General features: G+C 35.9%; 1 protein-coding gene across 1 annotated transcript in view; it reads left to right on the plus strand.

Moving 5' to 3' along the window:
* The window catches only part of LOC110443579, an 81810-nt gene that overhangs the window by 39253 nt on the left and 30484 nt on the right, over window positions 1-12073 (plus strand). The window contains exons 11-23 of the mRNA XM_021487870.1: window positions 1-62; window positions 152-199; window positions 3682-3841; window positions 4164-4295; window positions 5385-5575; window positions 6045-6217; window positions 6398-6465; window positions 6933-7000; window positions 7419-7501; window positions 8041-8128; window positions 8596-8686; window positions 9019-9085; window positions 9463-9543. Of these exons, the coding sequence (XP_021343545.1) occupies window positions 1-62; window positions 152-199; window positions 3682-3841; window positions 4164-4295; window positions 5385-5575; window positions 6045-6217; window positions 6398-6465; window positions 6933-7000; window positions 7419-7501; window positions 8041-8128; window positions 8596-8686; window positions 9019-9085; window positions 9463-9543 (1312 nt within the window). The remainder of the gene's footprint in view (window positions 63-151; window positions 200-3681; window positions 3842-4163; window positions 4296-5384; window positions 5576-6044; window positions 6218-6397; window positions 6466-6932; window positions 7001-7418; window positions 7502-8040; window positions 8129-8595; window positions 8687-9018; window positions 9086-9462; window positions 9544-12073) is intronic.

The following is a 12073-nucleotide window of genomic DNA, read 5'->3' on the forward strand; positions in this document are numbered from 1 at the left end:
TTTGATCATGGCGGCCGCTATGGTCCGCCACGGACGTCCGTTCAGAAATGTCCGATCTAGAAGTAAGTTCATAAACAATAAACTTTTTGTTTATGTTTTCATTTCGAACGAATATCAATTTATCTCACTGGTTACTTCTTTTATTTTTCAGTCCGCCACGAGAGCGGCGAGGAAGGTGTAAAGTTGGACCTTTCGAAAGGTGGGTTGACATGTCAATTTGAGGAAAACACTGTCGACGTCCTGGAAGCTAATTGACCTCTAGTATTCGCACAGACATTGTAATGTCACAGAGAAATCAGAGAAAGAGTTTGCGTGTTTGATAAATGGTTTTGTCTTTAAATTGTTAATTCTTGTTTATGCACACAGGAAAACAATTTAATGTAGATTATTTGCCGGTTTGCTAATCAAACATTACAAAAACCGCTTTAACGATAGCACACAATTTGACATGTTTCAGATTAAAAAGTCAATCGGAAATTGCACAAAGTGAAATCGTTCATGTTGTCCCAAATCGACAACACACTAGGTTAACCATCGGGCTTTAACATTTTAGTTTTTAGTTAGTCCGAAATAACTGTCTCCTTTGATTTTTAATGGGGTGGAGATAGTCAGAACGTTCTCCATTGGATCTCTTTGAAAAAGAACGAGCCCTGGGTTTGGTGAACACTTCAAATTGTGTTGCCTTGTTTACTGGAGAATGTTTACATACTTTCCATATGAAAGGTGATTTATTATCTCTGCAACTGTGCCTTTAAAAAATGATAATTTCAAACCTTTACTAAACAGATTTCTGCAGCAGAGGTAATTTCGTCAACAAAAACATGTTTTGTTTTAAAAAGCTAGTTAAGTGTTTCAACATACATGGACAATACATATTTTAAATTTATCTAAATTACATGAAAGTTAGAAACATAAGTTTTTCGTAAATTCATAATGAAATATACATTTCATTATACAGATATTAAGATACATAAGGGCCACGGTGGCCAAGTGGTTAAGGCGTCTGACATTCTTCTGCTACCACTAGCCTTCCACCACTGGGTCGCGGGTTCGGGGCCTACGTGGGGCAGTCGCCAGGTACTGGCCGTAGGTCGGTGGTTTTTCTCCGGGAACTCCGGCTTTCCTCCACCACCTAAACCTGGCACGTCCTTAAGGTGGCTCCACACGTCGTCATCAGGGTCCATTTTCGTGACGTACTTCCGGAAAAAGTACAGCTCGGACTCAATTATCTTGATCGAAATATGCAAGTACACGGTGTCGTCATTTCTGTATTGCGTATCAGGCATTCAATATCGTAGTGCAAATTATAGTAACCCCTGGGCCGTTTTCTTTTTAAACGGTCAAACCGATCGAACCACTGTTGTTCGTTTATTAAATAAGGTCGGACCTAGTTATCTGATGCTGCTTTCAGGCAAGCCTTGAGAAAGCCTTGCAAGGCCTGCATAAACATCTGCAGGTTCACCTGGATTTATACCCGAAAATTGTTACATTTATAAGCGGTCAAACCGGTTGTTCTGCATAAACGAACAGGCCCCTGGTAAACAATAGTACATGTGCGTGCCCGCTATCAAGATTTTACCAGGAAATGTATAATCACACATTTTCAGGAATAAAGCTTTCCAATTCATAGACATATCGGGAAGACAGTGACATGAGACCAGACGACCTCAAGAAGGTCATATAGGAAACACACAGAATGCGGACGTCCCGACCTCACATGTGCATATCACACGCTTACACGAGTTTATAAGCTTGAGGTCATTACGATTTTCGCTGTTGAGGGAGTTTCGCTCCGTCGATTAAATCGTGTTTACAAACGTAGTCTACTTACTCGGTGAAAATAATGTTTTGTAAAATATCAAGATACCTATGAAATTCATGTGTGAGTGCACGTGAGAACGGCATACCATGCGATAGCCTCTGGTCACATATGTACCTGACATGAAATTATAAATATTCTGTGAGTTAGCGGACTGCGGAATGATGTCCAAAGTGTACATGACTGAGGGTAATTTGGTTCCATTAAAAAAACAATAAATTGATAATTTTGATATCATATTTTTGATTTATTTCCATAATTTTTGTTATATGTAAACAGAGACAACTGTCATTGTGTAAATGTCATCCCTCTGCAAAAAGTTCCTATTTTTTTCAAGGAAGATAACTCTCACCCGGATCAATGTGATTGTAGAATGTAAAATAAATGAATTATAAAGCCATTGTGTATATTTTGTTCAATTTCCCATTCTATATGTATAGATCTTTGTGTCCTGTTTGCTTTTAGCTTGTAGATAATCACTTTTTTCCGTACAAATTCAATAAAAAACACTTTGTGTAACATGTGTTACATATTTTGCGATAAATAAAATATTTGTAGGGTTAATTAGAAATGCTTCTTTTCATTTTATTATTGTTGTTATTGCTCCGAACAATGCCACACACACAAAAACCCGGAAAATATTAAAATTGACAAAAATTCAATTTTTTTTTGTATTTTTCAAAAAAAGTCCCCAAACTATCGGAATGTTTAGATTTTCATAAAATCAACTCTGCATAGTTGCATAACCATTATATGAAAGTTTCAACGAATTTCGCTGGTTAATTGCGAAAGTGTGGAGCCACCTTAAATGACCATAGCTGTTAATAGGGCGTAAAACACAAACAAACCAAAATCAAGATACATTACATTTATTCAATTCATGTACTTAATAAATCAGATACGTTGTGTCCATGCCCAATACAGAATAACACACGATATACATCAAGTACGTATGTACCTACCTCAACAATGAGTCGAGGGTCTAAAGATGATACATATGAGGCAATTGTCAATACGACATACTGTAGATGCATTAACAAACAACCACTGTACCATGCGTCTTGATCTGTCCACTGTGAAGTGTCGACTGATTATAAATGACTTGCGCATCAAACTTACACAAAGACAATGAGCAGTATAGGTACATGTACATACACAGCGCATTGACAATACAGGATCAATGCTAGAACTAACAGCGCTATGCATATTTAAATATGAAATAACACACGTTGTACATTGCATATATTATTCCGGTTACAGTAAGACCAGTACAAGTGTCAAAAGAGATCGAGATTTTGGGTGCAAGCTGCAGCCAGTGACTGTAATGCCTGGTCTGATCGTCAGATAATGATTAATGATATATCGGTAGTTACTTATAATCATATTGATAAGGGACCTCTGTCTATGGAGATTGGAAGTTCCGTTTCACACTACTGATTATGGTGATATAAGATAAAAAAAAGATATCAAACAGTTCTGCCTTGGTAAGAAAATATATGTTAATAACTTGTTTTCTTGTTTGTATGAATATGTACTTTAATAATTGTTAGCTATAGGTCAAACAAAACATATTTCATGTTTCCGGTAACCCTACCTACCCTTACCCTAAACTTTTTAAGGCAATTTTCAAAGAAGCACTGTTAAAGTCAAGATCACTCTCCTATATAAACAATATAAAATTATTTGTTCAAATAAAATTTGTTGCCTACCTACCTACCCTAATTTACAGGAAACGCATATATTTTTTTGTCTGGCTTTATCTTATCTGTTTATTTAATTTAATCAAATATCAATTGAAAAAACAGCTTGTTTCATATCTGTTGAAAAAACATTTTTGTTAATGTTTCAAATATTTATTTCAGATCCTGGTGAAAATATTAAAGAAATACTGACTGTTGTAACAGTACAACTTCATGTACATAAGACTAAGAAGCTAGGCTATCTGAATGCTTTTGTTAAACTTCTGTACAAACTGGGAAAGCAGAAAAGCTTGGGATATTCAAAACAAGATATACTCTGCTGGTAAGGAAATATTTCATCAGTGTAAAATCATTTTTGAATGAAGTAGAAGAACAAGCTGAGTATATGTCAAACATTATGTGTAACATATAAAATTTCAATTGTGATAAAGATAAGCTTTAAAAGTTTTATAAAGAAAGTAATTTATTTAAGATTAAGCATAAGCTTACTAGGTAAAAAGGAAATTGATTTTTTTTCCTTTGAGCTCAACATTACATTAATTTTCTGTTTTCAGAATATATATGATTTTCTTTTTAAATGAAGTATTTAAATGTTTAATGTTTATTGTTAATACTTGGGTAACATGATACTGGGTTTGATTCAGCTTAAGGGTGAGTTTGTTCCACGAGGCCAAGGAGGTGAGAGCGGCGACACTGAGGGTGCTGAGGTACTTCATACAAGATGGCGAAACACTGGATCTCTTATACAAACTACACATTGATTACCTCATTGTCAGGTATGGCTCTACGCTACATCAAATCAACTTGACCACGAGTACTTAGCTCTAAATGTGCAAGTATTGATCTCCATAATATATATATGTATATATTAGGATTTCATAATCAAATGTATTTTCTTTAATTTCATTCTTAATACATATATATATATATATATATATATATTTTCAATTATAGTATATCAATTCTATCTTCTTGTAATATGATGTATATGTACATGTAACTGTTATGTTTCACTGTGTCTTGAAAAAGGAGCGGATCGCTCCGAAAATTTGACAACCTAAACTTGTCCACACTGTTGGAATTACTTCTTTGCCCCATATATATATGTCATGATATATTATTTAATATTATCAGGAAATATGAAGCTTTTTCATTTTTTTATTTAAACTTCTTTGAATGCTTATTTTTAACTATCCTGTAAACATTTTTATGTTTTATTTATTGTATTTTATTTGAAATTAACTGAACTCAAATTATTCTTAATGCCGTTTGAAATATTGTAACATTTGGTCATTTGGAACTGAAGACATGACATCGTAAGTCTAAAACACAGATCGTTAACTGAATGTGAAAATTATCTTTATGATTGATATATTATGTAACATTTTTTAGGACATTATGAAATAAATTAGTGTTTGAGAAGTGTAGTTTAAAGTAGTGTTGAGAAACAGAGATACAGTATGTAAAATATAGGGATATAATATAATCCAATGAGGATTACTCATACACGTTTTTTTGGCCCCTTGATTTCCAGGTTTCTCCTGTCAGATGAAATGTTGGTTCAAAACCTTGTGTATTATAGTGTGAACAGCTATTGATGACCTTTCACCCAAAGTGGTGGTTGACAATGATTGACAGGTTGAAGGTCAAGAAATACTGAAAAGATCTTTATAAAATTTCATGTCTCCTTCGTCTTTCATTGTGCCAGTTGTATTTTGATACTGATTGCAAGAAAAAGATGGCTGCCACACAGCAGTCCTTGGTGTAGACAATAAATGTTTGCTGTTGTTATTTTTGTCAAAATAATGTGTCCGTTTTATATACTACATGTACACATGAAGTAAAGTGTTTATAATGATTGACAGGTCGATTGACATGTGCCTGGACAATGAGGTGGAGAGGATCCACGCCATCAAGTTGGTACGGAGGATAGCACAGCTGGCTCCCCACAAACTCACCTGCTCCCTCATCTACCCACTTGTCGCCATTGGTAATGATGGGGCGAGTGAAAGAGACCGCATGGTTCGAGTTTGTCTGTCCACTATTTGTGAAATAGGTAAATATTTATTACCCAGTAACTTTTTTGTTTCTTTTATGTTGGTTTCTGTCATATATAAACCAGATTAATAATTCATTAAAAATAGATACATTATTGTATTTGGGGAAGAAAAAAACCATGTTCTCATTTTTTTTTGATGAGTTGAATTTAGAATATAGAAAATTATTTGAGTCACAAGTACCATTAAATATTTCATAACAGGTGGAATCCTAGCCAAAACAAGGATGATTTATAGACTGAGTTCTTCATCAATATCATTGAAGGACAGAGATAAAATATTACTGATTTAGATTTGTTACTTAAAATATGTACAGAGAATCTAATCCACTTGTTTAATTTTGGAGGAAAGTCAAACTCAACACTTGTAAGTTAAAGACTTGGTTCAGTAGCTGTATTTTCGTTTTTTTCAAATGTTTGTGCATATGTTCGTAAATCAATAATTTTGTTTTGTATGTTGGTTTTGTAGCATTCCTGAACCCAGAACTGGTTGCCAAATGTGGTGGTGTTGGGAGTATCCTGAGGGCGGCTCTCGACTGTCACCAATACCCAAGGATCAACGAAAGTCTTGTCTGCACAATACTGCACCTTCTCAACCATCCACGCACACGGCACCTCATCAAGTTCAATACCGATTTAGAGGTAAGTTGATGTAGAGGCGGCGATGGTTAAACTAGATAAATGATGCTTCTAAAACTGTTAAAGGAAGATCTATTACTAACTTGTAGTATGTTTTGATCACCTACGTTTGCCAAGTAGAATTTATGCAAAAACTACTACTAAAATAGATTTAAATTATACAACCCTGTATTACACTTTCAGCAATTGTTAGCACCATTCACAGACTGCCATTACCGGTACAGTGGAGCGGAGACCTCGGATCACTCCGGGTAAGATCAGATCGTTTATACACAGTAACAGCATCACCTACTCCGGGTAAGATCAGATTGTTTATACACAGTAACAGCATCACCTACTCCGGGTAAGATCAGATCATTTATACACAGTAACAGCATCACCTACTCCGGGTAAGATCAGATCGTTTATACACAGTAACAGCATCACCTACTCCAGGTAAGATCAGATCGTTTATACACAGTAACAGCATCACCTAACGTATGTATGCTATGAAATTCAATCCAATCCTTATTTCAGTGTTTCATCTGTTAAGTTTTCCTACTCCTATACTTACACTGATACACAAGCCAATGGTAGGGACATTTAAAAATGATTTCGCTCTGAAGGTATTTATTAAATAATGTTGGTGGTTTCGATAATTAGACTTTTTAATAATAGTTTTAAACACAAAAGTGTTTATAGCTGATGAATACATGTTAGTTTGTCCTTGTTTTTGCAGAGAGGATAAAGAAAACCGATTTTCTGCCAGCAAGATGGCTATAGTGTCCATTATGAGATCTTGGCCAGGCAAGTAATCAGTGTTTTTAAGAAAATTTGATTTACATGATGATCACACATGTATTGATAAATCTGCATATGATGAATCTCATATCCTATACTATCTAAATATAATTTAATTGGACTCAGAATTTCTGGACACATTGAAAGACCCAAAGTTTCTTAGTAATAAAATGGGAAGCTACCCATACAGATGAAGTACTTCTTCAGCCAATAGTAAATTTAATACAACACATTTATAGCGAACAATTTGCACCAAAATAGTGATGGAATAAAGAAAGAAAATTGTTGAAAAATTGTCATTATTTAACCACATGCATGTTTGGTTTACATTAGTGGTTCAATGGATTGTATGTTGAAATGTTTATTAGGGCTTTGGTAGAGGAGTTGTATAGTTTATTTTTCAACAAAAATTTCCTATTTGTAGGCATAATAAGATTTTGTCGACCAGATGGAAGTGGCCTTCAGTCCTTAGTAGGAATATTATACCTGCCGTATTATGAGATTAGGGTAAGTCACTGTCATTTTAGTTCTCTAATTCTTTTTAATTTTATTGAAAACAACAAAGTTTAGAAACTATAAAAACAAAGATAAAAATTGAGATACAGACATGCTTTAATGAGGGTGGTAGATTTAGAGGCTAATCCAAATTAAATTAATGTATTTAAAAAAAAATTGGTGTTGAAGGTGGGATATAGGAGGGCACTTTTTTGTGACCCCATATATCCCATGGATTATTTGCCCCCTGTCCTCACTATGTTTGTTACAATCACTTTGCATCCCATCACCAATATATTATTAATACAAGTGCCTCCCTCCCATCTCTTTCTCCTCCCACCTCTATCTGGATGGCCCTAACCTAGTTCTCAAAACCATCTTTTGAATATTTCAATTGGTATTTTTATGATCTATAAAATGTGTGATACAATTGCCACAGTTATGCAGTGTGAAATTGAACATCTCCTATCTATATTGCTTATTGCATACAAATATATATTGCCACTATTATTTACAATTGTGTGAACGGTCTATTTACTTTGTCATTTCAGCAAGGAATTGTTGAAATTCTTTATGATTTATTCCGTCTTCAAATACCGGAGTGGACAGACAACTTCTCCACTGCCTTGCTCAGTGTTGGTAAGTAGTCTATAGAATTACACACTAAGAATGAATTCTGATTTGTAAAGCGCTCATAATTACAAATATGTGTTGCTGATGGACTCCACAATTTGTATTTTACTGTTAACAGCAAGGACAACAGCCTTACATTTTATGATACCCATTTCTGATTAAATTTGATCAAAGCTTAAGGGGTGACATACTGAAGAATTGCTGAGTGAGAAGAAGAAAGAATAATTGTAATTCATTTAAAGATGTTGATTATTTTTTTCTGACAAAAAGTTATTTCTTTTGTACAGTAAAGAAATTTTAATCAAAAAGATTTCCCCCCCAAAAAATAGGGTAGAATCAAGTAAATATGTGTCAGGATCAGACAGGAATAGGACCGAATTTCATATTAAGGGAAATGCTAGTTAAACAGCTGATCATTTTCTTTATTGGAAGCCGCGGTTAAAAAGATAACATTAAATGGCTTTTGATTACAGATCCTTCCATGATGCGAGACAGCTGGCGACTGACAGATGGATTCATATGTGAGGAGGGACGATCAGTATTACCACACATGGCCAAAATAAGGTCAGTGTTAAATATGTCTATAAATGATACATACATATATTAAACATACATTACAAAGGTTACACATTTTATACTCAAGTTGTTTTAAGTCAATTTTTTTCTATCTTTGTATATGTAATATTCATTTGTAGTACTTTTCAGTACAAAAAAATGTGTTGAACTTTTTGTATTTAATTGTGTTACAGACCTTATCTTGTTTTAACCTTAATTTCATGCTCAAATTATTTTTAGGCAGTGCTTTCTATCTATGTACATGTATAATATATATAAAAAGTACAGCTATTTAGGAACAAACAAAAATAATGATTTTTTTGTAATTAATTGTGTTTCAGACCTAACCTTGTAGAAAATCATTTAGCCCTCCTGTTGTCTGCATGGATTGGTGCTGGCATCTTAGATGTAAGTAACACTGTACAACCTAACCTCATATGAGACAAGGCATCAGGAACAAGGCATCAGAATGCATACAGCCTAACCTGAAATAAAACAATCAGGAACAGTTAACTACCTTACTATTCCTTGGATTTGATTGATTTGAAAAAGTGATATCACTGACACCATTAGACTGCTAGATCTCTTTGGAAAAAATTGTTGATCAACATGCTTAATTTTTTATTTTTTTTTCTGGATATTTTATTTTATTTTATTTGACTTTCATTTTATCAAACAATCTTCATAATTCTTCTTTTACAAAAAGTTCTGGTAAAATCTATAATAGATTTATAACTATTCACTATGTATCAATACTATTTTGTGATGAGATCCTTGCCTTTTAGGCTCTGGTGGAGGTAGTTATCAGCAGTGAAGATCAGCTGTTTGTACGGACCACCATTCTGCTCGGCCAACTGATGCACATGGTAAGTCCCCTTGTAGAAAATGTTACTTATCATATTCTATGTCAATTGGTTATCCTGGATGAAAAATAACCTGGTTTTTCTCTTTGCCTGAAAAAGTATGATTTGGGGATCCATGTTCCACTGCCAAAAACTGCAGCTATGCATTGGCAATTTATTTTCCCAGCAAGATTACAATTCATTTCAGACAAGAAAACTGTATGAACTGTATATAAACTGTTTGCGGAACTTATATGAAATAGAAAAAAATCAATGTGTTCTGAGTGCAAAAAAGCAATTAAGCCAGACAAATTTGATTCCTGGATCCTTCGATCGTTACACTTTTGCTCTAACCAAGTGAGCTACATTGTCAACAGTAGAATCAAGGTCCAATTGCAAAACAGTTATATACAAACTAAAAATAAAGAGGAATTACTGTATATACAAAAAGCTTCAGTGGATTCCTCTAGTGTTTTGCCTGCAGGGGGACAAGGACCCTTAATTCTTTAACCTGTAGTTGGACAAGGACCCTTAATTCTTTAGTCTGTAGTGGGACAAGGACCCGTAATTCGTTCGCCTGTATCGGGACAAGGACCCATAATTCTTTAGCCTGTAGTGGGACAAGGACCCTTAATTCTTTAGTCTGTAGTGGGACAAGAACCCTTAATTCTTTAGTCTGTAGTGGGACAAGGACCCATAATTCATTCGCTTGTATTGGGACAAGGACCCATAATTCTTTAGCCTGTAGTTGGACAAGGACCCTTAATTCTTTAGTCTGTAGTGGGACAAGGACCCATAATTCGTTCGCCTGTATCGGGACAAGGACCCTTAATTCTTTAGCCTGTAATGGGACAAGGACCCTTAATTCTTTAGTCTGTAGTGGGACAAGGACCAATAATTCGTTCGCCTGTATCGGGACAAGGACCCTTAATTCTTTAGCCTGTATCGGGACAAGGACCCATAATTCTTTAGCCTGTAGTGGGACAAGGACCCTTAATTCTTTCGCCTGTAGTGGGACAAGGACCCATAATTCGTTCGCCTGTATCGGGACAAGGACCCATAATTCTTTAGCCTGTATCGGGACAAGGACCCATAATTCTTTAGCCTGTAGTGTGACAAGGACCCTTAATTCTTTCGCCTGTAGTGGGACAAGGACCCTTAATTCTTTAGTCTGTAGTGGGACAAGGACCCTTAATTCTTTTGCCTGTAGTGGGACAAGGACCCATAATTCTTTCACCTGTAGTGGGACAAAGACCCTTAATTCTTTAGTCTGTAGTGGGACAAGGACCCATAATTCGTTCGCCTGTATCGGGACAAGGACCCATAAATCTTTCACCTGTAGTGTGACAAGGACCCTTAATTCTTTTGCCTGTAGTGGGACAAGGACCCTTAATTCTTTAGCCTGTAGTGGGACAAAGACCCTTAATTCTTTAGTCTGTAGTGGGACAAAGATCCTTAATTCTTTAGTCTGTAGTGGGACAAAGATCCATAATTCTTTCGCCTGTAGTGGGACAAGGACCCTTAATTCTTAGGCTGTAGTGGGACAAGGACCCATAATTCTTTAGTCTGTAGTAGGACAAGGACCCATAATACCTTAGTCTGTAGTAGGTCAAGGATCCATAATTCTTTCGCCTGTAGTGGGACAAGGACCCTTAATTCTTTAGTCTGTAGTGGGACAAGGACCCGTAATTCTTTAGTCTGTAGTAGGACAAGGACCCTTAATTCTTTAGTCTGTAGTGGGACAAGGACCCATAATTCTTTCGCCTGTAGTGGGACAATTGCAAGGACCCATAATTCTTTAGTCTGTAGTAGGACAAGGACCCATAATTCCTTAGTCTGTAGTAGGACAAGGATCCATAATTCTTTCGCCTGTAGTGGGTCAAGGACCCTTAATTCTTTAGCCTGTAGTGGGACAAGGACCCATAATTCTTTCGCCTGTAGTGGTACAAGGACCCTTAATTCTTTAGTCTGTAGTGGGACAAGGACCCATAATTCTTTAGTCTGTAGTGGGATAAGGACCCTTAATTCTTTAGTCTGTAGTGGGACAAGGACCCATAATTCTTTCGCCTGTAGTGGGACAAGGACCCATAATTCTTTAGTCTGTAGTGGGACAAGGACCCTTAATTCGTTCGTCTGTAGTGGGACAAGGACCCATAATTCTTTCGCCTGTAGTGGGACAAGGACCCATAATTCGTTCGCCTGTAGTGGGACAAGGACCCTTAATTCTTTAGTCTGTAGTGGGACAAGGACCCTTAATTCTTTAGTTTGTAGTGGGACAAGGACCCATAATTTGTTCGCCTGTAGTGGGACAAGGACCCAAAATTCTTTGGTCTGTAGTGGGACAAGGACCCTTAATTTGTTCGCCTGTAGTGGGACAAGGACCCATAATTCTTTCGCCTGTAGTGGGACAAGGACCCATAATTCGTTTGCCTGTAGTGGGACAAGGACCCTTAATTCTATAGTCTGTAGTGGGACAAGGATCCTTAATTCTTTAGCCTTTAGTGGGACAAGGATCCTTAATTCTTTAGCCTGTAGTGGGACAAAGATCCTTAAT

Source organism: Mizuhopecten yessoensis, unplaced genomic scaffold, assembly GCF_002113885.1.
Source record: "Mizuhopecten yessoensis strain PY_sf001 unplaced genomic scaffold, ASM211388v2 scaffold716353, whole genome shotgun sequence".
NCBI classification, from domain to species: Eukaryota; Metazoa; Mollusca; class Bivalvia; order Pectinida; family Pectinidae; genus Mizuhopecten; species Mizuhopecten yessoensis.